Here is a 26,331-nt window from a genome sequence, read left to right on the forward strand (position 1 = left end):
CTATCCAGGCCATCTGAGGCCATTTCAGGAAGTCTGCATCAGCGTGGCCGGACCCAGGCAGGACAAATATACATTCCTGGTGTTAACCTAAGCTCGGTAGAAGACTGAACTTCTCCCCCAGATTCTCCAGCCTACAACCAGAAGTTGCCGTAGCCAGTCTGCCGACATCTACAAAGTGCATGCTGCTCCTCATACTTGTATGTCATGATTTTCTATGAGACATCTCCTGCGCTGGGCCCCTGCAATGACAGCCTCGCCAGTATCTTTGCCTCTAAAATAAATATCGACCTGAGACGAGAGTAGAACTCAGCCCTGAAGGGTAAAGTCTGGAAAGCTGCCAGTACAAAAAGAAGAAAACGTATTAGGTAATGTCTCTCACGAGTATGAAATCATTAAAAAATCTTTCAGACAGAAGTTAACTTTGTGCCTTTATTTATATATATATTTTTGTTTTAAAATCTGACAGTTCAGCAAGTAAAGGTATTTCATTAATTTGGTACAATAATAAATTCAAATCATTGCAAAGAGAAACTACATGGTGTGTTTGGGGTTTTGAATTTTTCAGAAACTTACCTAGTGTACATTATTAATTATGGAACTCAAGTTTGGATATTTTTTCTTCCTTTCTAGAAAACAGCACCTCTAGACCCCACAACTGCTACAGGTGCAGAAGGAAAAGTGCACTCATACCCATTTCATAATGCTTCTTTCATTAAAGGGGATGTTTGAATCCTGCAAATAGACAACCTGATTTAAGCAGGAATGAAACATCACATTGGGAAATAGCTTGTGTTTCAGCTGAGCTTGGCTACTTGGGGGAATGACTGCTTCTTTCTGCTTGCAGGGTACTCTCTAGCCAGAGGAGAGGTACCTGGGAAAAGTACTTACTACTTCAATGTTCAGACAAGGAGCATTCACTAGGTCCCGGTGTCTGGACTCTTGTACCTCTATCATCTCATCAAAATCAATGCAGGAGGAGAAAACAATTTATTATTATTTTAAAAATATTTTATTTACTTTCAGAGAGTGGAGACAAGAGGGAGAAAGAGAGGGAGAGAAACATCAATGTGTGGTTGCCTTCCTGGATGCCCCTACTGGGCACCTGGCCTGTAACCCAGGCATGTGCCCTGACTGGGAATTGAACCAGTGATCCTTTAGTTTGCAGGCCCCCACTCAATCCACTGAGCCACGCCAGCCAGGGCTTTTTTTTTTTCTTTTTTTAACAATTTAGCAAAAAGGTTGGTTAATAGTCACATATCTTTTACATAAACTCAAGGAAAATAGCTGAATAATTCAGTCTTTCTGCTACGTAGCTTCTCAATAGTCATGTACGCATATACCCATAGTCAGTAAATGCATATGGGAAGCTCAAATGAGATTGACCACAAAGACTGGAGCTGGGGTGTGAACATTCACCAGATTGGAGGAACACGCCCCCAATTAACATCAGTTGCTGAGGCAGCTCTTTCTCAGAGTGACCACTTTGGTTAAGAAAGAAATTTGTTGTAGATATCACATGACTAGTATTTTCTTGAGCTTCCTCCCTTGATCACAGGTGCAGCAAAATATGATTTCAAAGATTAAGCAAGTGAGATGTCTATGGCCCTTGCCTATTGGCTGTGTTGTTTCCCGGATTCCATTTATTGAGTACACGTCAGGCACTATTCTAGATACTCCACATCCATTGTCTAATTTGATCCTCCTATTGTCCCTAGGAAGTCAAATTGCAGTTAAAGAGATGGCTATCACTTGCTCCTTACTCCCACATCCTCATTACATTTCAGGAAGAGGTGACATTCCTATGACAAGTGCCTGACCCACCAGGTCACTGTTGACTAAACCAGAGATGGACACCTGACACCAGGTAAACTGTTCCAATCAATTTTAAATTTGTAGGAATTTGCAGTTGGATATAGAGAAACCAAGCTGATCTCTGATGAAGATTAGAATAAATGTTCTAATGGAAAAGCCATGTTGGATCCACTTGCAGACTTCAGAAAGGATAGAGAATGGAACATAGACCATTCGGCCTTAAGAAAGATGGACTGAACCAGAAGTCACATTGGTCCCCAACTATATTTCAGTTCCTAGATTCACTTGCTTATGAGGCATTCCACACTTTTTGTCCTCAGAGACTTCAAAAGACATCCTGTCTTCTGATAAATATTTCCCTTTTCTTCTTAAATTACTTTGAGTACATTTTATTCAGTACCACACACTGGCCTCTAAGACAGTGTTCTTATCCCCATTTTCTTGATGAGGAAACAGACTCACAGAGGTTAAGTACTTTGCTCAAGATCACGCAGACAGTAAAAAGTGGAATTCAAGCCCAAGTCCATGTGACTCCAAAGTCTGTGTTTTCATCACTAGATTAGTTTAGATTAAAAAATTTCAACACACAATGAAAACTACTAAAGACATCTAAATCTACTAAGCTAGAGCCTTTGTGATTTTTAGAAGTTATTGCTGTGTCTTCTTCAAGTTTAACATGCAAAACAAATGCTCATTGGAAACAGACAGGCAGAGTGTCCATATTTTCATCCACATCATTAAGTCAAGGGAAGTGAAACTTCCTGCTTTCTAGCTGAGTTGGCCTTCTTTCGAGGAGCCAAATCTAATTGCTTTTGCAGAACACATATATCTCCAGGAAGTTAGACCCATCTCCTCCCAAGGAAAAATTACATTCTCTTCTGGTCAGTTTTCTATGTACAATTCATCATCACTAGACCATCCTTATTGTTTATCTTCATGGACGATTTCCCAGAAGAAATTGACATACATTTTCTCTCTTTCTAACTAGCCATGAACCCAGAGTTACTCATACAACTTCTGAACAGTCCAGCTTTAGAGTTTAGCTATTATCCCTCCTCTGTGAGAGAGAAACTCACTTAAGTGATCCTGTTACCCTTCCTGTACTCTCTTGGCACTGGTCCTGGGATGCGAGGCCTCGCCACTCTGTCACCCCATATAACCGCTTGGATTTCAAGACCCTGGACTTGGGCCACTCTTTGATTCAGTGATTATGTGCATGGTTTAGGTTAAGATGTTTTTATTGAAGTTCAACCAAAAAACCATCACTTGCTATAAATACATCAATTTTGGTTAATTTAAATTTGTTACACTCATAATATTATAACAGCAACAAGAATTTTAAAAAATCACCCAGATGCCTATGGCTCTAATGAATCACCTTCTTTAGCTTTTCTGTAGTCTTTTACATTTTATTTATATACATGCATACTTTTTACCTAGTTTTAATTATAACAGATGCTACTTTGTATTTAGCTTCCCTTTACCTAACTTTTCAGGAAGCACTTTTTCTGTGCTGCTAATATTTTAAATTATCATTTGTGGGTCACATCCACCCACATCAGTTGTTAAACTTTTAACTGTTTCAGTTACTTCTTTAAATGGTTCTAAAGCTGGTCACTACCTAGCCTTTTAGGGGAAAAGTTCGCCCTCATCCCCCTTACCCAGAGTGCTGGCAAGTACTGGCCACATGTGAACAAAAACCGAACTGGTTTTATCCATTTTTCATTGGTCTGGTGGGCAGTAATATGTGACCATTATTTCCTACCCAGTAATCTAGGCAGGAGATTTTGGAATATTTCTTCACACCTACCGTAGGGTCCAAAAGCAACAGAAAAAGAAGCTGGGGATCATGGAGATGATACCTTTTGTCCCGAGGGCAGTATGGGTCAGTAGTGACAGGCAGCACCAATCAGAACTTGTGTGTTCTGTAAGCACTGAAAGCTGTGTGCTTCTGTCTCCCACCCAAACAGGTCCCGGATGTGTCTCGGAGAAATCCAGAATGGTGTTTTCTTCCTTCTCACCACAGCAGACCCTCAGCGGGACTTGAGATGCCTTGGCAGTTAGTTAGTGGACGTCTTTGATTTTTTTTCATCTAGTTCCTCCATCAGTAATTCTAGGAGACCTGTGTGCTTCTTTTGGCTAGTGACAGAGTCACAGTGACTTAGCCAAAAGAAGTGTAAATCTGGTCTAGCTAAAACCGCCCGTTTACCCCAACACACACACATTTCAAAAGCGATCGGGGCATTCCTTATCAAACACAGATACATGGAACCACATGGTAACAAGGAAAGTCAAAGGGGGACCAATAAGAGGTATCTTAAGTCAATTCTCAGTGTTTAAAGAGCTAACCATTTCCTAGTTTTTTACTCCATTGCCACAAGATACGGTGCGCTCAATTCACCTGTTCTGAATCATTCCCGATTATCAGAGACCCGTTTCTGATCCGCTCTGTTCTCCTGTGTTGCACTTTACCCTGATCTGCGGCTTCTCCCCTCAGCGCCGCCCTTGTTCTCATCTTCCTGAAGCAACCTGAGATGCCCCTCTTCTCCTGCCTTTTATCCCGGCCACAGGGCCCCTCTCTGCTGTTTCTGGGCTGGTGCCTAAGCTCAAGACTAGCAAACTCAGCCCGACGTGACATTAATCAGTGTAGATTTCATGCAGCCTATGTAACTAACAGTTCTAAATGAAAACAGACATACTCAACATGAGAGTTAAGAAGACATATAAAGGAGGGAATACTATTTGCCAGGCTTAAAAAAATTTAATTAAGAAATTTTATTATAGGTAGTCTGTTGAGAGTGGTAAAGTTACAAATGGTAACTCCAAAAAATGAAATTTTAATGAAATACTTTAATTAAAATGAAAAACTAAGTTCAGGGGACTGTCCTCCAACCTCATTCTCCTTGACCATGGTGTGGCATTTGACACAGCTGTCCGTCTGTCCCTCTGTGTCACTCACAATACTGGGTTAGTTTTGCTCTCATTCCTTCTACTGTACATTCACCGTTCCTTTGATGGTTTCATTGCCTTAGAGGGTTCATTAACGCCTAATACCTGCAATTATCACCTACAGTGGCTTTTGGGTATCAGTTGGGAGTTTCAAGTAATAAAAACATTGCTTGAATCAGCATAAGAGTTGAAAAGATATTTACTTTAAAGATTCAAGGCAACAATGAAGCTGATATTTAGGGACACCTGGCATCAGGAATGTAAAAATATGGCCTTTTAATCTATTTTGTTTTCTTTTTAAAATCTTAATTGTATTTTTTCCATTACTATTTAGTCCCCTTCTATCCCCACCCCCAGCAATCACCACACTGTTGTCCATGTCCATGAGTCCTTTTTCCTTTTTGCTCAATCCCTCCACCCCTTCATCCCCCACCACTAGCTGTCATCCTGCTCTCCATCTATGAGTCTGTCCCCATCTTCCTCGTCAGTTCAGTTTGTTCATTAGATTCCACATGTGAGTGAGATCATATGGTGTTTGTCTTTCTCCGCCTGGCTTATTTCACTCAGCATGATGTTCTCCAGGCCCATCCGTGCTGTTGCAAAGGGTAAGACGAGTGGGTCTTTTGTTTTCTTTTTATGTGTGTGCTTCTAATTTCTCTTTTGTTGCCGAGAGCAGGAAGACTGGGCTGTAAAGACTTGGTGTCAATTCCAGGTCTCCAAGGATTTTGGTTGCCTGGGTTGAGGCCTAGGTCAAGAATAAATCAATTTTGACTAGGAGGTCCGGTCGCAGAAAATGGGGACGGAACAACTGTGGTTAAGTGGTCACAAGAACATGGTGTCTCTAATCATCAACCCCGGACTTAAACTTCCACCCGAGCATATAAAGAATTGCTGGGTGTGATCACATGCTGCCACCTCAAATTTAACAAGCCTGAAACTGGCCTCATCATGTCCCACCTAAACAATACGCCCCCTTGCCCACATTGACTCTTTGTGAATGAACGGCACCAGCATTCTCCCAGAATCCTTGGCCAAAATCTTGAATCAGCCTGTCTCATCTCTTTCTGCTGTTTGCAGTCATCAAATTGTATAACGGTAATAGTTAACATTTAGTGGACGTTTACTGTATGCCTCTAAATGGCATATACACTATTGTACTTGATTCTCAAAACAGAACATCGAAGTAGATACTACTGACAAGTCATTTTACAGATAAAGGGGAGGGAAGCTCAAAAATGTCAGCTGACTTGCCCAACACATGCAGCTACTAAGTAGTGGCAAGCCTGTTTGATTTTAGAATATGAGTGTGTCTTCAAAACTTACAAAAATAAAAGGTACTAATTTGGTTTTTAATCTAAAAAAATAAATAAATAAAAATAAAATGGTGCCCAATGATCCTTGCTTCCCAGCACCCACTCCTGTGTTTAATCCCTTCCCTTGAGTACAGGCTGAACCTGGTGACTTGCTCTAAGCAGTAGGAGATGCCACGGTGATATGACGTCATTCTATGTGACTGCTGTCTTTCTGCGAGACTCTATTTCCTTCTTGGCTCGTGCACTTTGGTGAAGTAAGTGGCCATGTTGGAGAGGCCCCCCATGGTGGGAAGGGGTGAAGGGTGGCCTCTAGCCAACAGCCAACAAGAAACTTAACCCTTCTAATAATCACGTGTGCTTGGAGGCAAATCCTTCCCTGGTCAAGCCTTGAATGATCCTAAGTAGAGAACCCTGTTAAGCCCAGTCTGTATTCCTGACCCACGGAAACTAAGAAATAATGTGTTGGTCAGCTAAATTTCTGATAGTTTGTTATGCAGAAATAGATTAATAAAATAACTAATATTTAAAAGTCAGATTTTCCCTTATCATATAATGTCACCATGTATTTGATATTTTGGAAGAAATGATCTTAATAACTGCTTAACTTTTATGTGAGGTACACAATAGGCTATTTTTGTTCCCATTTAGAGTGTTTCTTGTCAATAACTTCCAGTATACTATGTTAGGACCAGAGAAAGAAGCAAATGCAAGTCTGAGGCTGTTTGTCCTTTAACACACTAACATTTGGCAAGTGAGAGCAAGTGCATCCCCAACGTAATTACGGGACACTTCAGTTTAACGGTGGCTTCATGGTCATTATCTCATGTGAGTCTTTCAACGTAACTTATTGCCAAGGTCATTCAGTTAACATTCTTTCTACCACCAATTTCTTTACATAATATCCTTTACTAAAATACTTCACAATAATAACTTAAATTTCAAAATGTAAAAATAAAGCACGTTAGAAGATAATGAGAGTAGTAGGGAAAATCTCTTTATGATCTAAAACGACTCCAACGTTAATCCCAAAGTGAATACAAATCAGGCCAGTAGATAATTATCGGTCACAGTGAAGAAATTAAAATTACCAAGCCCTTCTTCCGACGCTGTCCCAGCCTTGGCATCACTGACCACGCTCTCTGCGGCAGTGAAGAGCAGCAGGGGCGCCCACTGCCTGACACTGCGTTTCCTCCTACGCGAACTTCCACTGCTATTTTCCCAGATTATAGGAAGACGATTATTTTTTGAGTTATTTCCCTGGGAACATTTTTACACGGATCCTGTCATCAGTGGTTTGCATACTACCGAAGCAAGTGCCAAACTTCTGTTTGTGGAGAACATAAAGACTCATTCTTTCTCTCGTTTTTCTCCGAGAGGCACCCATCACCTCAAACCAATACATATGGGTGCACGCGTTAAAACAGTCAAGTATAATTGCCACTGAGACGATCCTTCTGAGGGGACAGAATCGGGGTAAGAAGCCAAGTGCCATCTGCTTGTTAAAATAGTACCTCCTCTCTCCAAGAAATAAGTACCAACCTGCATTTAAATTGCATTTAAAAAGTATATTTTTTTAGTGCATGTAGGTACCAGCAAATAGTTCTTTGTCCCAATCCCTCCAAGTGTCCAACCCTGAGGCCAACTCTTAATATTTCTCACATATGTTCCTTATAATAAATTGCAGAAAGCTTTCATGGAACAGACAATTGGTTAGAGAGGATGAAACTGTGCCACCGAGTATTTGGCCAAGGTCAATTCCAGCTCCCACGTCAAGTGTTTTCTCTGGAATTCTGTCTCTCTTAAATCTTCCATTCAATGCATATTGGAAAAGAGCACTAAGGAGAAGCAAACCTGATTTGCTGCAGTTTTTGTTTTATACCATGGGAAAACATCCCCAAACAGATGCTAGATGAAGACAGTATTGTTCATAGCACAGTTGGTTTATGTTCCTCTCACGTGCTCAAAGTACTACTGCATCATGGAAAACTTAAGATTGATCCACAGCAGCCCCAGATCTCATCCGTTCCCTTCCTGGTCCCAGCATGGGGCACTGGGGGCTGCAGACTGGAAACATGCCAGAGGTAAGCAAAAGCTTACTGTTGGAATCATACAGAAAAACTGAATGTAATGTGGAAAAAACGTTGCTGTAAGTCAATCACAAATACTATTTTACAATTAATATTTTAAGCCATACATTGTATTCCTGCACTTACATGTGATCTTTAATTCATAGTCACATTTACAAGAAATATTATGAGGTTGGGCGGTGGTAAAAGTCAAATGTCTTTAGAGCATAACAAGTTCTAATTAAAAAAAAAGAAATCTCTATATAAAGAATACTGTCTTGTTTTAAAACCACAGTCATTTTAAATACCTGTTAGTTGGGGAAATTTTGCAGCAAAGAATGGCAAAGTGATGTATATCTTCATTCCCACAGTCACGACAGCACAGATATTTTTAAACGCACACCCCACAAAGAAGCAAATGAATACCTTTCTATGTTAAGGTGGCAAATGACACAGAAAGGCATGATTTTTTTTTTTCCAAATCATGATTTTTTTAAAAAGGAAAAACAAAACAGTAGACTTGGATTCAAAAGACCTAGCTTGAGGTCAGTCTTCCCTAGTTGTTAGCTGGCGGCTTCAGGCAGTTCACCCCTCTAGACTACACTTGCTCATCGTACATGCAAAATCTTTACAGTTCAGAACGTTCCATGTTCTAAATCCTTCTTCAGATTCAGAAAAGCAACCTATCGTCTGTGCTACTGTGCCTTCAGCAGTTCCCAAATTACATAAAGTCTATTTGTAAGTAGGTGAGTATAGTCTGGAGGTAATACTAATACTACTGTAAATTACATTCATAGTGCTTGTTTTGAGGGGCAGAAGGATAGAGGCTGAGATGGATATTGGTGAAAATCAAATTATAGTTTGAGAAAGAGCCTTCTAAGAACATCTAACATTTTCATGAATAATTTAGTTTTAATTTATTCTTAAAAACTAAGGAAAAGGAGAGAAGAGACATTTGATATTGTGGGAAGAAAAGGAAAAACTAATATTTTTGTAAAAAAAAAGATTCCCACAAGTACAGTAGTTTAGAGTTTTAAGTACAACAGATGACCTTTGAAACTATTTTTCCTGAGAGTTTATTAACTGAACTATTTATATTAGATTGACATGGATTAAATTTTTCTCAGTATAAACATGCTATTCTTATCTGTTCTACCACTCTCTCAAGATTATTCAGGTCCTTCACAGTGCTTCTCGTGATATTTCTAATATGGAAATCAAAACGTTATTTTACTTTCACATGTGGGAGGTCAAGTTTCAAACATGAAAATTATTATCCATAATTACATCAAAACCCATGTAAAAAGCCACTCTGACACACGCACACCCTTGGAATGAGGGAGGTCTTAAGAGCTATCTAATCTAGGTTCTCACTGATGTTTCATATTCACTGTGTTAGCAGTACGTATAGTATTAAGTCAAATAAATTAGTCCAATAATAGAAGACAAACTAATAGCTTTCATAAGTTTTAATTGTTCTAAACAAAAAGGTAGTAAAATTTTACAGTTAATCTAGGAGATAATCTAAAGCTGCATTAAATTTTTTTCAAAATCCATAAAAACAACCCCAAAGAAAAAGAATTTTGGCCTTTGATCCATGAGCCTAGTTTTATTTTTAAGTATTCTTTTTAAAATTAAAAAATGGGCAGAGGACCTGAACAGACACTTCTCCAAATAGGACATACAGATGGCCAAAAGACCTAAGAAAAGATCCTCAAGACTGTCAAGGAAATGCAAATTAAAACTTGGAGATATCACCTCACACCTGCCAGAATGCCTATCATTGATAATTCTCAGCAAACAGCAAGGGTTGGTGAGGGTGGGAGAAGAGAAAACCCTTGTGCACTATTGGTGGGTATGTATATTGGTGCAGCCCCTTGGAAAAACAGTGTGGATATCTCTCAAAAAAAAAAAAATAGAGCTGCTATATGATCCAGCAATTCCACTTCTGGGTATTTACCTGAAAAAACAAAAACACCTACTCAAGATATATGCACCCCTATGTTCACTACAGTATTATTTACAATAGCCAAAATATGAAAGAAACCTATGTGTCCACCAATAGATGGATAAGAAGATGTGGTATATGTATTATCTGGCAATAAAAAAATAACATCTTGCCATTTGTGACAACATGGATGGATATAGAGGGTATTCAGTCAGACAAAGACAACTATCATATGATTTCTCTAACATGTGGAATCTGAAAAAATAAAGTAAATAATTAAGCAAAATGAAACAAAAACAGATCCACAGATACACAGAGAGAGAGCTGGTGGTTGCAAAGGAGAGTGGGGTGGGTGGGGGTGGGAATACAACTTAAAAAAATTAAAAAGACATAAAAAAATCAATACTAAGCGAGCATTACGTAATGCTGATGGGTTACCACATGTGAAGCTTTGTACTCTAAACTAGTTCCTTCAGAGCTCAACAATGTAAGATTTCATTTCATCCTCTTCATTCTCTGAGTATGTAGGAAAGACTCATTGCAATATGAAATGTTTAAAAACTACAAAAACAGCTCAATGTGACATGCATTTTTTCACACAGAAATCCATTATCTAAATACCGCAGCTGTCACTGTTTTCAAGGAATACATTTCCTAAATATAGGACAGTATTAATCACATGATGGGCACTCATACTGTGCAAATGTGTGGAAAAGGGAAATGAGACCATGGTACATTTAAAACAAGAATAATTTTGACCTTTGAGCCCTGTGCCTATTTTTAAGTATTTCATGTTCATTTTTGCCGTATATTTCACCAAAGAGCAGCAGTAAACATGTGTTGATCAGTCTTAGTATTTTCACAATTAGGTATTGTTTTTCTGCAAGTAAAACTTTTCTCTTGGGGCATCAGAAGATTCCTGTGTAAGAACTCTCAAAATGTCTCAAATACTAGTAATAAATAAGATCCTTTTCAGAGAATCTTACTTTCTGGATAGCATTTATTCACTTGTTGGGGGTAGGGATTGGGTAATACTGTTTCAGAAGGCAAAAAAAAAAATTCTAGGTGTATGGAATGCATAAAAAATGAAGTATTTTTTCACTAGGAAAACAGTTATTCATTTGGGGACTCCCTAGCAAAGAAGACAATTTAGAAAGGATTAGGAAAAATCTCAATGATGAGTAAAACTTTAGGAGGCAAGAATTATTCAACTTAGAAAAAGTTCTTATATTTTTACCTTGAGATTTACGAGTTGAGTATACATTAAAAGCAAAATAAATAAAAAAGTGTCCAGGTTAGACACTAAATCTCCTCTCTTTTGGAGATCCCTAAAAGGAATGGATTCTTACATTTCAAAGACCTTACCTGGCCTTTTGGAACAGACTAGAGTGATATCCCTCAAAATGTATTCATTTGACCGCAGTAATAGAACTTCATATGCAGGTGGTCTGTGATTTCTGGAAATCTACTCAACGTCTCTAAACTTAATAGAATAAGTAAAATAGAATATCTGTCTTCCTCACAGGATGCTGTATGAATTTCATACAACAAATTGTTAATGTGTAAAACAATACCAAACTTCCATGACGCGGTCACTGAGCTCAGTGAGTTTCTAACCCAGCAGTAGAGACACCGAGTAAGTCTAAAGCAATATAAGCCAGGACGGCCCAAATACTGTAATAGTGCTAAAAACTAATAGTGCTATTCTCTCACACGGGAAAATGGTTGATTTCAACATGAAGGATTGGGGAAGGTTTCACAGAAAAGGCAGCACTTGAGATGAACTTTGAGGATAAGAAAGAGCTCAAGAAGCAATATGTGAAAAGGGCAACAGGTGATCTTGGAGTCAACAGCCCGAGTTCTGTTCCACTTCTGTCTGCACCACTCACAGGCAGCTTGCAGAGAGCCTGGGCTTGTCCTTGCCCGTGCTGCTGCTCGTTCAGACGGGGAGAAACAGCCAGGCCTACGTGCCCGTCTCACTGCGCTCAGTTCTTTTTGTCTGGATTCTGGTCTGAATCCTAGTATCCGTGTTCTACTCCCCAAGTGGGGAGAAACTTTGGTTCAGGATGCCAACCCCTGGCCCTGCCCACTGCCAAATTCTCCTGCTTGAGGACCACGGATGCACATCTGCCCCATTTCAGCTGCTTTAATTGGATAAAAGTTGTTGTTTGACAATTTTTCATGATTTCTTTTAAAACTGTACTGGTTTTAGCATTTTATCCTTTTTAAATTTAGAGTATTAGCATTAAAAATTTATCTTTCTTTTCTAATTTTTTAACAGAGAACAGGAAGCAGAAACATAATAAGTGTATCACTGTAGCTAATCCTGTGTGAAGGAAAGTTAGTAGATTTCACCCCTAATTCCCACTTATCTTACTATAAATATTTCCAAGGCCCATGTCTAAATTTCTTATTTGAATATGGGCAAAAGAATCCAAATTTTGCACCTACAACTAAGGACATCATGTAAATTAATAAAAATGTTAAAATGCAGTAGAAAAATAGGCAAATAAATAGAACACTCATAAAAGACAGTAAGTAAATATGTAGGAAAAATTTAAACCTATTAATAACAATAACAGTGACAACAATAAAATATCCTATCCTGGGAAGGGTAGGAAAGAAGAAACTAGAAATCTCACCTATTGCTGGTGACAATGTAACTTGGAGTAACCCTTATAAAAATGTATTTGGCCATAGGATGTTCTTATTCTTTGACTCCACCTTAGGGAATTTATACTTAGAAAATAACCTCAAAGAAAAACAGCAAATTTATTGGATTACTGTAGAAAACTCATAAGTGATCTTCTTGTTTCCACACTTCACCTACACAGCCTCCATCCCCCACCCCAGCACAATCATTTTTATAAAAATCCTCACTTGAGGATTTGTTAACTGATTTTGGAGAGAGGAGGAGGGTAAGGGGGCGGTGGGAGGGGTGGGGGAAGAGAGAGAAAATGAATGAGAATGTCAGAAACTTCGATCCTTTGCCTCCTATATGTGTCCTGACCTGGGGTTGAAATCACAACCTTTTGGTGTATGGGAGGATGCTCCAACCAACTGAGCGGCTGGCCTAGGCAAGCCGGCCTAGGCAGCACAAACTATTTTCAACACAGCAGATGGAGTGACCCACACTTTTCTGCTCAGGACCCTCTGATGGCTCATTTTATCAGGGTTAAAGGCCTTCAAGTCCTTATGCTGGCCTACGAGACCCTATGTGCTCTCCCTGCCACCTCTGGGATCCCATCTGTCACTCCTCACCTCACTCCTTTCCCTTTAGCCAGGGGCCTCCTCTAACAAGTGGGTCACACTTCACCTTAGGCCCTTTGTTCCTGGAGTTGCACCTGCCTCAGTTCTTTCCCAGACCCACCCGGGCCCACTCCTGCTTCTCTTCAACCTTTACTCGCTGTCATCTTCCCAACGAGGCCTGCCCTGACCTACTCAATTTTACTTAAACTCACAGTCCTACCCCCAAACACAAGCTGGATGGCTGATCCCCTTATCCTGTTCTTTCTCTTCTATATACTACACATAAATTATTTACTAGGTTTATGATTTGTCTTCACCACACAAAATGCAAGGTCCATACAGGCAGGGATTTTTGTTTTGCAGTGATGTATTCTAAAAACTTGGAATGATACCTGGTACATACAGCAGGTCCTCATTAACATTTTGTTCAGCGTTGTTTTGTTACAGCATTGAAGAGATGCTGCAGAAACCCTTGTTTGTATCAATCAGCCCATGGTGAAGCTGGTTTTATTATACTGGTTTGGCCAAAAAGATCATTTGGTTTTTTCCATAAGATGGCTCCAGTAGCACTTAGTTGTCTTTAACTTCATTCAAGACAATTTTGTTAGACTGTGTTGTGACAGCTGTCATATCAGCATGCATTAAAAAAAAACCCATCAAAATTGGTGATTTTTTGTGTAGTCATTTTCACATTGAATATGGACTAAGCAATATTTTTGGCATATTATGCTTTATTATTTCAAGAAATGTAAAAACACAACTAAAATGCAAAAAACTATTTGTGCTGTTTTTGGAGAAGGTGCTGTGACTGATCGAATGTGTCAAAAGTGGTTTGCAAAGTTTTGTGCTGAGATTTCTTGCTGGACGATGCTCCACAGTCAGGTGGACCAGTAGAAGTTGACAGCGATTAAAGTGAGACATTAGCTAAGAACAATCAATGTTCTCCCAAGCAAGAGGTAGCCGACATATTCAAATGTCCAAATCAATACTTATTGGTGAAAATGAAAACTGTGTTTTATTTTATGAAAAAAACTAAACAGACTTTTTGGCCAACCCAATACATCATTGCACTTGAAATTGCAGAACCTACTGGTGACGTTAAGGGAGGGCTAGTGTATGTATAGTCAATAAGTAATTGTTGAATGAACAGATTTAAAAATAGCATTAATGAGAAGGCATGTCTAAACAAAGAGTTGGCTAATTAAAATATTACAATGAGATGTATTGTAGACTAATGTAATCAAATGCCCCTAATATTTCTGTTACTCAACCCTTTGCAATGAGGCACTTAAAAAGGGGCAAAGAGCCTACATAGGCTATAGAGAGCCCGATGTAGGCTACAGCCCTATTGTGCATTCTGAATAGAGAAGAGGAATAGACAGCTTTCCTCTCAAGGAGCCCCAGCACACCTTTAAGCCGTGGCGTTTGGGATGTGACTGACAGAGGCAGTGTTGCACCAGATACGAAGATGCACCACACATGGCTTCTCTCTTCCAACTCTCACTTACATCCTTTGGTAATTCAGCTTGCTTGTAACTATTAAAATGACAGCTGGTCTCCATTTTCTATATTTCTATAGGTTTTACTTTCATAACTAAAAAGTCAATATATCAATAAAATTAAACCCAATAAATTCTCCCCTTACATTCTTTCATGTCCCTCAGAGAGGTTCACACATTCCCAAAGACATTTTGAGTGGACCTTGCTATGTCACTTGGGCTGGTCACACCCTGTGTGTCTGCCTGTCTCCTGTTCTGTGAGACAGGAGTGCTCTGAGCTGTGTCTACATCAGAAGGAGCTACATGCGGGAAGCAGCACGCACGAAGAAGTGGGAAGACCAATGGATTTTGAGCCATATAGTCATGAGTTCTAATTTTGGCACTTAAACTCATGAGCTATGTGACCTTGGGCAAGTTACAGAATTTCTCAGAGTCTCAATATGAAGCGGGCAGCATCTATTGTCCCTTACACGGTATGCGCACGTAAGACATCTGAAACAGTGCCTGACATAGAGTACTCAATAAACGGCAACTATTTTCATACTGGCGCTTTATAAACTACAAAGCATCTTCTGTAAATACCACGTGTTGATGATGACAACAGGAAAAACAGAAAGAAAAAGATTTGGCAAGAGAAGAGCAACACAATACTAGGAGCATGAAAGTACAAAGCGTGTGAGGAGAGGAGTGAGCAGCATGGCGTGGCCGGAGGATTTCCTGAGGAAATCAGAGTTTTTTGTTCTTTTTTTCCCCCTCAAGAATATGAAAAGCCATTGAAGGCATTTTGAGAAAAATACAATAAGGCAAGACTTTTGCTTTAGGAAAACAACTATTTAGAAATGTGGAAGATGGGATGGCAGGAGAAAACCCGGAGGCAGAGCTGGGTCAGAAAGGCACATAGAGAGGCCATTGTAACAGTGCCAGGGAAATAAGGGCGGAAAGCAGCCAAGAATGGGTGTGAAGGGATGGAGATGACAAGCATTCAGATGGTCTGCATGAGTAAAGACCATAGAAGACATGTTCAGATGATTTCAAGGGTTTGAGTGGGGGACTAGGGGAATGTTAATGTCATCGTCCATGAATAAAAGAATTAACAAGAACAAAGGAATTAACACAAGGTCAGTTTTGGATGAGAGGGGTCGAAAGCATTCAAAGAGATGCCCAGTAGGCAGACCCCAGGAGAAAGACATGGGCTTCTTAGGTAGATTTTGGGAGTCATCACCACAGAGAATTGAAATTAAGGCAACTGGATGAGACTCAGAGTTTAGGACCTCTAAAACGATAAATTACAGGGAAGAGCCTTAAAATGTAAACATATTTACACAGGACTAATAAGTGGACGGAGGTTGGCTTAATGCAGTCTCCACTGGCGATAGACTTGCAAAGAGATAGTAAGTTAGGAAAATAAAAACAGTAGTATCTACAGAAATATTATTATTGTACTAACTTTGTTAATTTACATTAACATATAAAAATAAATGCCAATAAAATCTTTGGGCTCCTTCAGGCATAGACATCTGCACCAGTCAAAACTCAATGCTTTTAAGTTACTGCTATAAAATTAGATCTTTTTCATAACAATAAATACCTGGAAGAGACTAATTCAAAAATTCCAGTGTTTATTTACATAGTGCATATCTTAGACAGTTTGAAAAAAAAAAGAAGTTCCAACATAAAGTCATCCAATTCCCGTAGACCAGCCTATCTCCAGCACTTGAGGGAGACGGGGTCTGGCAGTCCCCAGAAACCGAACTCTTGACGGCAGAACTGCACATGCTCCCGTCACTTGCCAAGGAAGTGCCACACTTGCTCTGCATTTAAAATGAGGGAAGAAAGGTGTTAGGGAAGGGGTGACGAGGGACAGAGCAAGGAATAATAAGACACATTTAATTTAGACATTCAGGAAGTGTTTACACAGGTAAAAACAATCAAGAAGCTTAGTATGACATATTTCTCTATTTAAAGCTACTGCCATTTAAACTCAATTCTCTCATTTGGTACACGCCTCATATAAAACTACATTAAAAATTCTAGAGCCTTCTCACTTTCTTTCTTACTTCTTTCTGGGTCATTTTAGCCTCTATTGAATACTGCAGAAGTTAGGGGCCTATCTATAGCACGAAGAGTCTAGGAAATCCTTAAACTGTAAGATTTGACACCCGTCAAATATCCCACACAGAATAGTATTACAAAGAAACAATGTGCTAGTTTCCATGTAAGGAATGGGAATGATTTCATGCTTCCCCATGAAATCATGTCTATGAATTTGCTCCTTCCTATACATCCTAGAACTGGACCCACAGTAAATAGTTCTCATTTTTCCTCCAAATCAGCAAGTTCAATATTCTTCTAATGTTTTTTATTAAAGCAAAAGAGCAAAGGTCTTGCCAAATATTGAAAGATGAATGATATGTGCATGTGCTTGTATTCTGAAATTTTTACCACAGAACATTTTTACTTGTTTTTCAAAACACCTTCAAATAATGGTAGTAAATAATATGGTGTTTTTAATCCTACTACAACTTCGATGTTTAAGATCTTCAGTTAAAATGAATGATTAAAATAATAAAAGATAATAAAGACAATCTCCCAAGTCAGACATTCAGAGCCTTTTTAAGGTTATCAGAACTAGGTGGAATCTCCCTAGTTCACCAAAATGTCACTATAATCAAACCAGTTTCCAGCCTGAAAGTAATAAATATACTTTCTCATTTTCTGAGATTAGGAAATAAGGTATTCCACGTAAAAATTTTCATGACTTTTTAAAAGTATTTCACTTAGTTTACATAACTTTTAAAAAATGTTTATGTATTGATTTGAGAAAGAGAGAGAAACATCAATCTGCTGTTCTGCCCACCCACGCGCGCTCTGGCTGATTCCCATGTGCGCCCGGACCCGGAATCAAACCCACGACCTTGGCGTAGCAGGATGACGCTCCAACCAACTGAGCCATCTGGTCAGGGTGTTAGTCTACATAACTTTTAAATTAATCTCTATTTCTTTCTTTTCTTTTCTTTTTTTGGTTTCCACTAACTATAAATGTATTTATTTATACATCTAGCTCCTCAAAGACCAAAACATACCATACCTTCTTCATTACTTTCTTTATTTATTGAAGATGGTACCTGAAAGATAAGAATAGAGTCTCTGTTACAATGAATCTTTTGATGTATAGAAACTGTATCCAAACGTTTTCTTCATAAGTCTATAAATCAAGTTCACACATAATGATTCTCTAACCTGAAAAAAGTAAATATTCCTTTTGCTTATTATCATTGTTCATTCTTTCATATAAACAAACCACAGACTTAAGAGTCAAATAAAAAAAAAAAGCATACTTGAAAATATCTTCTCTCATTAACCCATGGGAACTACTGAGGATGAAGAGAGAGGTTTTCTTTCACCTGCTGCTCTGGCTGAGGTCCTGAGAACAAAAATCGAACACTCACTTTTGGAAGCATGTGCATGCATGTGCGTGTACACTCAGAGACACACATACACATGGCATAATGTATTTAGCTGCTTTCTAGAAATTTTAAGATAACTTTTGTTTATTTCAATGACTAGGCCAAGATTCTTAGAGCACATGTAATATAATCTGTGGTAGACAAGTTTGAAAGAAAGGTTTTATTGAAATACAAAATTTTTTCTAAGAATACATGTTTAAAAGATTAAAAAAAACATTTTATTGGAAGATCCATTTTCCAGAGGTAGAAATGCATAAAGCCCAAGAGCACGTAGAAAAAACTTCTATGTAATCACTACCGAACTCGAGAAATGGAACATGCCAGGTTCTCCCCCAATCATAACCTCATCTTCCAAAGGGATAACCACTACCTGGTTTTACAACACACTGTTCAGGTTTCAAAGTTAATAATCAACTTCTAATTCTCTGAATTTGCTCACTCTCAATAGGGAAGATCTGCCTTCAACATTTGAGGTCTGGGGCAAAGGTAGGAATAAAAGACCATCTATTATACATCTGAATATTTAAAAGTTATAAATCAAGCTAATAAAGTGATGACTAAAATATAAAGCATATTTCATCCTACTATCTTGTAAACATACCTTTGTAATCACTTGAAGCTCTTATTTAGCATTCTGGATGCCTCAGAGACTATCTGAGAATGACAGACCGAGAAGAGGCATATATGGCCCTCACCCTGCCCCTTGTCACCTCCTACTCCAGGATCCATTCTGCGTTGGGAGGACCCACATGCACAAAGGTGGAAATTCCAGCCCACACATCTATGCAACCTCTGACTGCAAATGGCCACCCCCAAGCCCCTGCAGAAGTAAGAGCAAGCACATAGCCACATAGTGAGTGAATGTGAATCTGGGCAGATGCCCATGCAAGCCCTGAAAATGGGCCTACAGCTGTTGAGGCAAAGAATTCCAGGTTGCTGAGTAGCCAGAAGGTGGTCTAGAATAAAAGGCTTGGCCTCCTGGTGAAGACACAGCTTTCGCCCCTTGGTCTTGCCCTGTGGGAAGGGCCATCACTGGATGAAGGCCAAAGCAGATCCTCTAAAAAGTAGACTCAAACTAGGACCCTCTAGGTCTAAGGTCAGAACTGAATGAGAACAACTCAGCAGGAAAATAACATTTAAATTTCAGCAGTATTAAAATATTCCCTGTAATAGTTAATGTGTCACCTAGGAGTATGTTTTTTTCTGAGATTAGCAATTTAATTGGTTAACTCTGGGGAAAGCAGATTGCCCTCCACTGGATGGGTGGGCCTCATCCAATCAATGAAAGGAATAGAACAAAAACACAAGCCTCCCCAAGCAAGAGAGAATTCTCCAGCAAAATGCCTTTGGACTTCATCTGCACCGTTGGCCCTTCTGGGTTTCCAGCTTGCTAGCCCAGTGTGCAGATTTTGGACTAGCCAAGCCTCTACACTCTCTCTCCCCACGCCCCCACCCCACCCCCACCCTCCTGTCTGTCTGGAGAAGCCTAACTAACACATCTTCCCAAATCATAAATTATTTGAAGTTATTTTTCCTTCAACTCTTTGACAAATACTAATCGAGATGCCTGGTCAAGATGGAGGCATAGGTAAACAAGCTTCACCTCCTCATGCAACCACAGAAAGAATTACAACTTGACCTCAAAACAAGTAACACTCAGAACCATATGGAAGTCTGACAAACAAGGATTTAAAGAAGCCACATTCATCCAGAGGGTAGGAGGGGTGGAAATGAGGAGACAGGTGGAGAGGCATGGAAACGTGGTGTGGAACGGAGAAGCAGCAGAGGAATGGGCAGTCCAACATTCACGGGTGATAGATAAAAGTCGGGAGGTGACACCTTGGGAGAAAGTGATCCCAGCCTCAGGCCAGACCGCACAGCCCAGGGTTCCAGTGCCAGCAAGATAAATCCCCATAACTTCTGTCTGTAAAAACCAGTCAGGGTTGGGGTGGTGGAAGAAACTGCCGGTTTTTCAGCACTCTGCTTAAAGGGCCCACATGGACTTCATATGTACCAGATCCATGCCCTCTGGGATTCAGCACCAGGCCAACAGCTGGAGGGCCCAAGCTGCACAGGGCCAGTGCAGGGCAAACCTCCAGAAGCTGGACAGTGTCACTGTCTCTTTTCCAAACCCTCCCCCAACACAGAACCACAAGGTGGTGAAATGGGTTGCCCTGCCATGGTGAGTACCTAAGGCCCTGCCCCACACCATGTACAAGTGCCTTTTAAACAACAGGCCATGCCACCAAGACAGGGAGTCAAAGCAGCTCTACCTAATACACAGAAACAAACACAGGGAGGCTGCAAATTGAGAAGACAAAGAAATATGGCCCAAATGAAAGAAGAGAACAAAACCCCAGAAAAAGAACTAAACAAAACAGAGATAACTAACCTATCAGATGCAGAGTTCAAAATACTGGTGATCAGGATGCTCAAAGAACTCACTGAGCATGGCAACAAAATAAAAAAGACCCAGAAGGAAATGAAGGTTACATCAAGTGAAATAAAGAAAAATCTACAGGGAAGCCAGGATTCAAATCAACAATTTGGAACATAAAAAAAGAAACAAGCATTCAATCAGAACAGCAAAAAGAAAAGAATTTAAAAAAATTGAGGACAGTATCATGTGCCTCTGGGACATCTCCAAATGTACCAACATCTGAATCATAGGGATGCCAGATGGAGAAGAGGAAGAGCGAGGAATTGAAAACTTATTTTAAAAAGTAATGAAAGAAAACTTCTCTAATTTGGTGAAGGAAATAGACATGCAAGTGGGGAAAATTGGAACTGTAATGGCATAACTGATAAATATTTTTAAAAAAGAAAAAATGCTTATCAAATATACTTTGTTTCCTTTGTCACAGAAAAGGATGGTGCAACAATGTAAATAAAGACCTGCACACATTTTATGTGAAAGATCCTTGACATTTTCCTAGTACTTCAAAAAGAAAAGTTTTATTCAGCTTCCTACCTAGCACAAAGGAAATACTTAATTATAGCTGGTTTTGAGGACGGTAGAACTTATTCTTTGAAATTTTTAAGCTCTTTAAATTGTGCAGGACACAGATTACAAAGTTTGTTGGAAAGTTAGCTGTTTAGATTTCCCATTTAAAATCAGCAGCTGCTTCTTGCTGGAGCTGACAAACGTTTTGGAGGAAGAAAATGTATGGTATGAAACAGAATAACTGAGAGGCTTCTCATTAACCTAAAATGTATTACAGAAAAAAATGAACAAACTACTCTAGCTGAAACATTTATCATTAAGCTTTATTTAAAAAATAATTTCCAGGTCCTGGCTGGGTAGCTCAGTTGGTTAAAGCGTAATACCAATATGCCAAGACTGTGGGTATGATCCCTGGTCAGGGCACATACAAGAATTAATCAATGAATGCATAAATGAGTAGATGTCTGTCTGGCTGCTTATCCCCCTGCCCCATCTTCTCTCTCTAAAATCAGTAATATATTAAACTCTTTTAATTTTTTCATTCTGAAAATGTATTTCTTGGTTGGTAGAATATATTCAGAATGTACAAGGCCTTATATAAAAGAAAAACATCACTGGTGATTTAACACTCAGATAATAAACTATTAAGTTTTGAGGTAACTTATTTTTTAGACATTTGCCATACTATCATAGACCAAAGAGAGCAGCAGTTCTATTTAAATACGACAACGTGGGTTCATGATGCGCACCAGCTACTTAACTGTAACGACTTCCTGGCTTTTAAACATAATAACAAACATAACACTTGCTTAGAGAAACTGGAAGAACAAAGAAATATGCAGAGCAGCATTTAAAAGGGCCTTAACTCTAACTCCCAATCTCAGTCAACAAGAGTCACCACTGTTATATTTTCCTAGTAAGAAACAAACAAAAAAAGATTTTCAGTTACTTCTATTACTCAGAGGAAAAAAGGGGGCACCCTCTAATCACTGAAGATAAATTTTCCTCAAGGTAGTAGCATTTTATACCCCGATTCTAAAAATGCTATCTCCTTCCTTTATCCCACCCCAAAAATACTTCTCACAAATATTCATATCTTTAATCTCTCTCATATAAATCTACTGTTCTCATTGCCAAAGTATCCCTCTGTCTTTTTCAACCAAAGAAGGCTTATTCTGGCCTCAGTCCCTATTAAGCACAAACTTTTTAAAAATTAAAACAAAGTATTAATACAACTGCTCTGTACTTAGTGTATCTCCTTCAAATAACCCCACTACTTCCTACAAGCATTTTCTTAGTTATCCATAAACAAAATGTGAAAGTATTTTAAGGTCACATAAGTTTAATCTACTTCTTCAAGAATGCATATAATTGGCTAGTAGCCAAACCAATGATTGATTTTATTTTCATTTCTTTTGCCCATCTTTGAGTGCTAATGCACAGTAAAGCTTTTAAGGGGCAAAAAGGGAAAGGAGGAGGGAGATAGAAGTTCACTAAAATCAGACCCTGGTTTATCAAGACATTACTTTTTTATAATGAATTTTTTATAATGAGTTGCCATAAAGATGTTCATTCTCAATCACAAATAAACCACATCTGTATGGCATAAATGTCGTAGCGTGACATCAACAGAAAATTACATCCACAGAACGGCTCTGCCCTAAAGGGAAACAGCCAGCCCTCTTTGATGGAGATGTAGTTTTGATTGGAGTGAGTGCCCACAGATGAAGAGTCTGGTGCCAAGCATTCCAAGGGGTCCAAGTAACCCTGGTGATAAAAGGGTGTTTCAGCCAGACTGACTTCAGAGCTCAGTTCTGAGTTGGCTTGACTTCAATTACCAGAAGCCAAGAATTGTCATCGCTTTCTGGGATATGCAAGAAACTCATTACTGTCATGTCACCAATAACTTTCAGTAGAGATAAAGTATATGCTCACAGGAAAACCATTTGAGAAGCATGCTGTTAAAACTCCTATCCAACAACTATAATGAACTGTAACACTGTTCTTCTGGTCATCACTTTCTGAATTTGAAACTACTTTTTAACATTGGTTAGTTGGTATTTTCCTACTAGAGCCCAGGACCCCTAGGTGTGCACATCCAAGCTAGCTGCTTTACTGATTCGTCTTTGTTGTGGGCCTCTTGAATGCCTCCAAATGGGGACCCAGCCCACAACCCAGGCATCTGCCCTGACCGGGAATTGAACCGGCAACCTTTTGGTTCGCAGGCTGGCACTCAATTCACTGAGCCACAATGGCCAGGGCTGTGGTGTGAATTTTTAAAAGTGCAATTGTTCTTAAATGATAACAATGCCTCAGACTCATATGAGAGGCTTATGTTAATGAATTCACGTAAAGTCTTTCACATGGAAGCATCTTTCAGTCTCTATGTAAACACCAATGTGCATTTATGGGATTGCTGGTCCAGCTGAAGGATAAAAGAGATGGTCACACTATATACTGATGTTAACTGCCACTAACTGTTCACTCTATGCCCTGGCCTCCTGAATGCAATGCTCTTCAAACTTCAGCTCAGAAGTCCTGACATCAAATATAAAATGACCATCCAAAAATCAGATTACACTACACATCTTATTACTGAAAAAATGCTGTCAGAACGACACACCTGTAGTTCAAGTCGTCATTTCCTCCTTGCTCACTGTGCATTTGTGCACCATTGTCACTGTCATCTCCTGGCTCTGGCTACTCCAGGTTTGGCTGGGATGCTTTTAGTAGAGATCTAGCCATGGCAAGGCAAGAACAAAGCCAGACTCAGCCTGCTGAGAGCTCTCTGGGAGGCATTCTGTCTTTCCAGTTGTAGGCGTCTTTACCTTTTTGGAATGTTCTCTGTGACTAACGTAAGCTAAAAGGTCTATGGTATCATGGGGCCAAGTCCCCGCAGCTGAGTCGGAGTATGGTAACTTACTCTCCTTGGCCTGGCCCCAGATTCTAATATCTTCAAATCCCTGAGGCCAGCAGGCTGTGTAGGGTCAGAGGCAGGTCTGGGAATTCCTTTAGCAACGAATGTGGTTCTTTCTCAGTCCTACATGCACTGGGTTTGTGTGCGGACCCTCACAAAATATATATGCATATGTAAATAGTATTTATACAAGAACACAGTCACTAGGTATTAGAGAACCTCACAAATTTCGTAGTTCAAACTTTCCCCAACTTGACATGCTGCTTAGAGGTTTTCTAGTTCCTCAGAGAGCAGCACACAAGGAAAATGCTTAAACAGTAGCATGTGGGAGAATTTTGAGGAAAAAATTCCCAGATGGGAAAAGTGGTTAAGAATTAAAATAAGTTACATTGTGGAAACTAATATATTCTCTCTCTCCCTCCCCTTCTTCCTGTTTAGTTTCTGAAAATAGGACCCATTCTCATAGAATAATTTAGATTAGGTTGGTTTTTTCACTATCCAACAATGGAATGGGCCATCTCATGAAGGAGTGACAACCTCATCACTGAAGATTTCAAAAAGAGGCTGGAACTGATGGGGCTTCCCTCTGTGGTCAACGGAACTAACAACACTAAAAACAACAATAGTGACAATAAACCCCAACTTTTATTGGATACCTTCTAGCTAGTCCACATTTTCCCTAGAATATTTCACTCAATTTTCCACAACAGCTCTCATAAGAAAGATATTATTATTATTTCAGCTCCATTTTATAAATAAGAAAATCAAAGCATAAATGAGTCAAATAATTTGTTTCAAATTAAGAATAAAAGAGCTGGGATTTGGACCTAGACTTTGACTCCAGAACAAACCTTTTTTTTTTCTTCCAATAAAGGACTAACACTGACATGAAATAAACTGCACATAAGTTTTGATATATATATATACATACTTGTGAAACCATTATCAAGATATATCAAGATAATAAACATATTCAAAGTTTCCTAAGTCCTTGTAAAAATGGTTGTAAATCCCTCCTTCCCGGCTCTCCCACAAACCCTCCAACCAAAGATCTGTTTTGTGTCAGTATACATAAGCATTTGCACAGCCTAAAATTTTATACAGCACATGGTATGATACAATATGTATATCTTTTTTCCACTCAACATACTTTTTAAAAAAATTTGGCCATGTGTAACATGTACCAAATTCATTTCTTTATTTCTTTCTTTCTCATATTTTAGGTATATGTTTAACTTTTCGTGATAATGCCAAATTGTTTTTCCAAGTGGTTGTACCATTTTGCATTCCAGCCAGCAGGGTACAGGAGTACCAGTTCCTCCACATTCTTGCCAACAACTGGTATGGCCAATCTTTAAATTTTTAGCTATTTTAAAAAGTGTATAAAGTACGTCATTGTGGTTTTTAGTCTGCATTTCCCAAATGACTAGTAAGTTGAGCTTCATTTCATGTGTTTCCAGTATATCTTCTCTGGCAAAGTGACCATTCGAGTATTTTGCATTTGGGGGGCAGAGAAGAAGATTTATTTTCTTATTATTCAATTGTGAGAGTTTTTAAAATATAGTCTGGATATAAATCACCTTATCAGGTATATGATTTTCAAATATTTTCTTGTAGTATATGAGTTCTTTCTAGTTTCTTAAAAGTATACTTTACAGAACAGAAATTTAAAAAAAAATTTTATTGTTATTCAATTAGAGTTGTCTGCCTTTTCTCCCCATCCCTCCACCCCACCCCAGCTGAACCCCCCTCCCTCCCCCACCTCAACCCTCCCCCTTGATTTTGTCCCTGTGTCCTTTATAGTAGTTCCTGTAATCCCCTCTCCTCACTGTCCCCTCCCCACTCCCCTCTGGCGGTTGCTAGATTGCAGAACAGAAATTTTTAATTTTAATGATGACCAATTTATCATTTTAAAAAACAGATTGTGCTTTTAATAACATATCTAAGAAATCCTGCCTAACTAACCTGAGGTCAAATAGGCTTATAGTTTTATGTTTTAAACTTTGGACTAAGATACTCTTTAGATAATTATCGCATGTAGTACAAAGTGTGAAACAAAGTGTTTTTCCCCATATGGAATAACCAATTCTTCAAATACTATTTTTTAAAGAGATTATAATTTTAAACATCAGTTGTTCATATATATGTGGGTCTATTTATGGATTTT

At 39.0% G+C, this 26,331-nt stretch overlaps 1 protein-coding gene across 2 annotated transcripts in view; it reads right to left on the minus strand.

The window, feature by feature from the left end:
* Nucleotides 1–16,438: 16,438 nt before the first annotated feature.
* PPA2 (inorganic pyrophosphatase 2) overlaps nt 16,439–26,331 on the minus strand; it is an 82,497-nt gene continuing 72,604 nt past the window's right edge. For both annotated transcript variants that reach the window (XM_053923039.1, XM_053923038.1), the window contains exons 10-11: nt 17,925–17,961; nt 16,439–16,647 (exon numbers count right to left, since the gene is read on the minus strand). In XM_053923039.1, the coding sequence (XP_053779014.1) occupies nt 16,619–16,647; nt 17,925–17,961 (66 nt within the window). In that variant the 3' untranslated portion in view covers nt 16,439–16,618. The remainder of the gene's footprint in view (nt 16,648–17,924; nt 17,962–26,331) is intronic.

The sequence above is a fragment of the Desmodus rotundus genome, chromosome 4 (assembly GCF_022682495.2).
Source record: "Desmodus rotundus isolate HL8 chromosome 4, HLdesRot8A.1, whole genome shotgun sequence".
Lineage (NCBI taxonomy): Eukaryota > Metazoa > Chordata > Mammalia > Chiroptera > Phyllostomidae > Desmodus > Desmodus rotundus.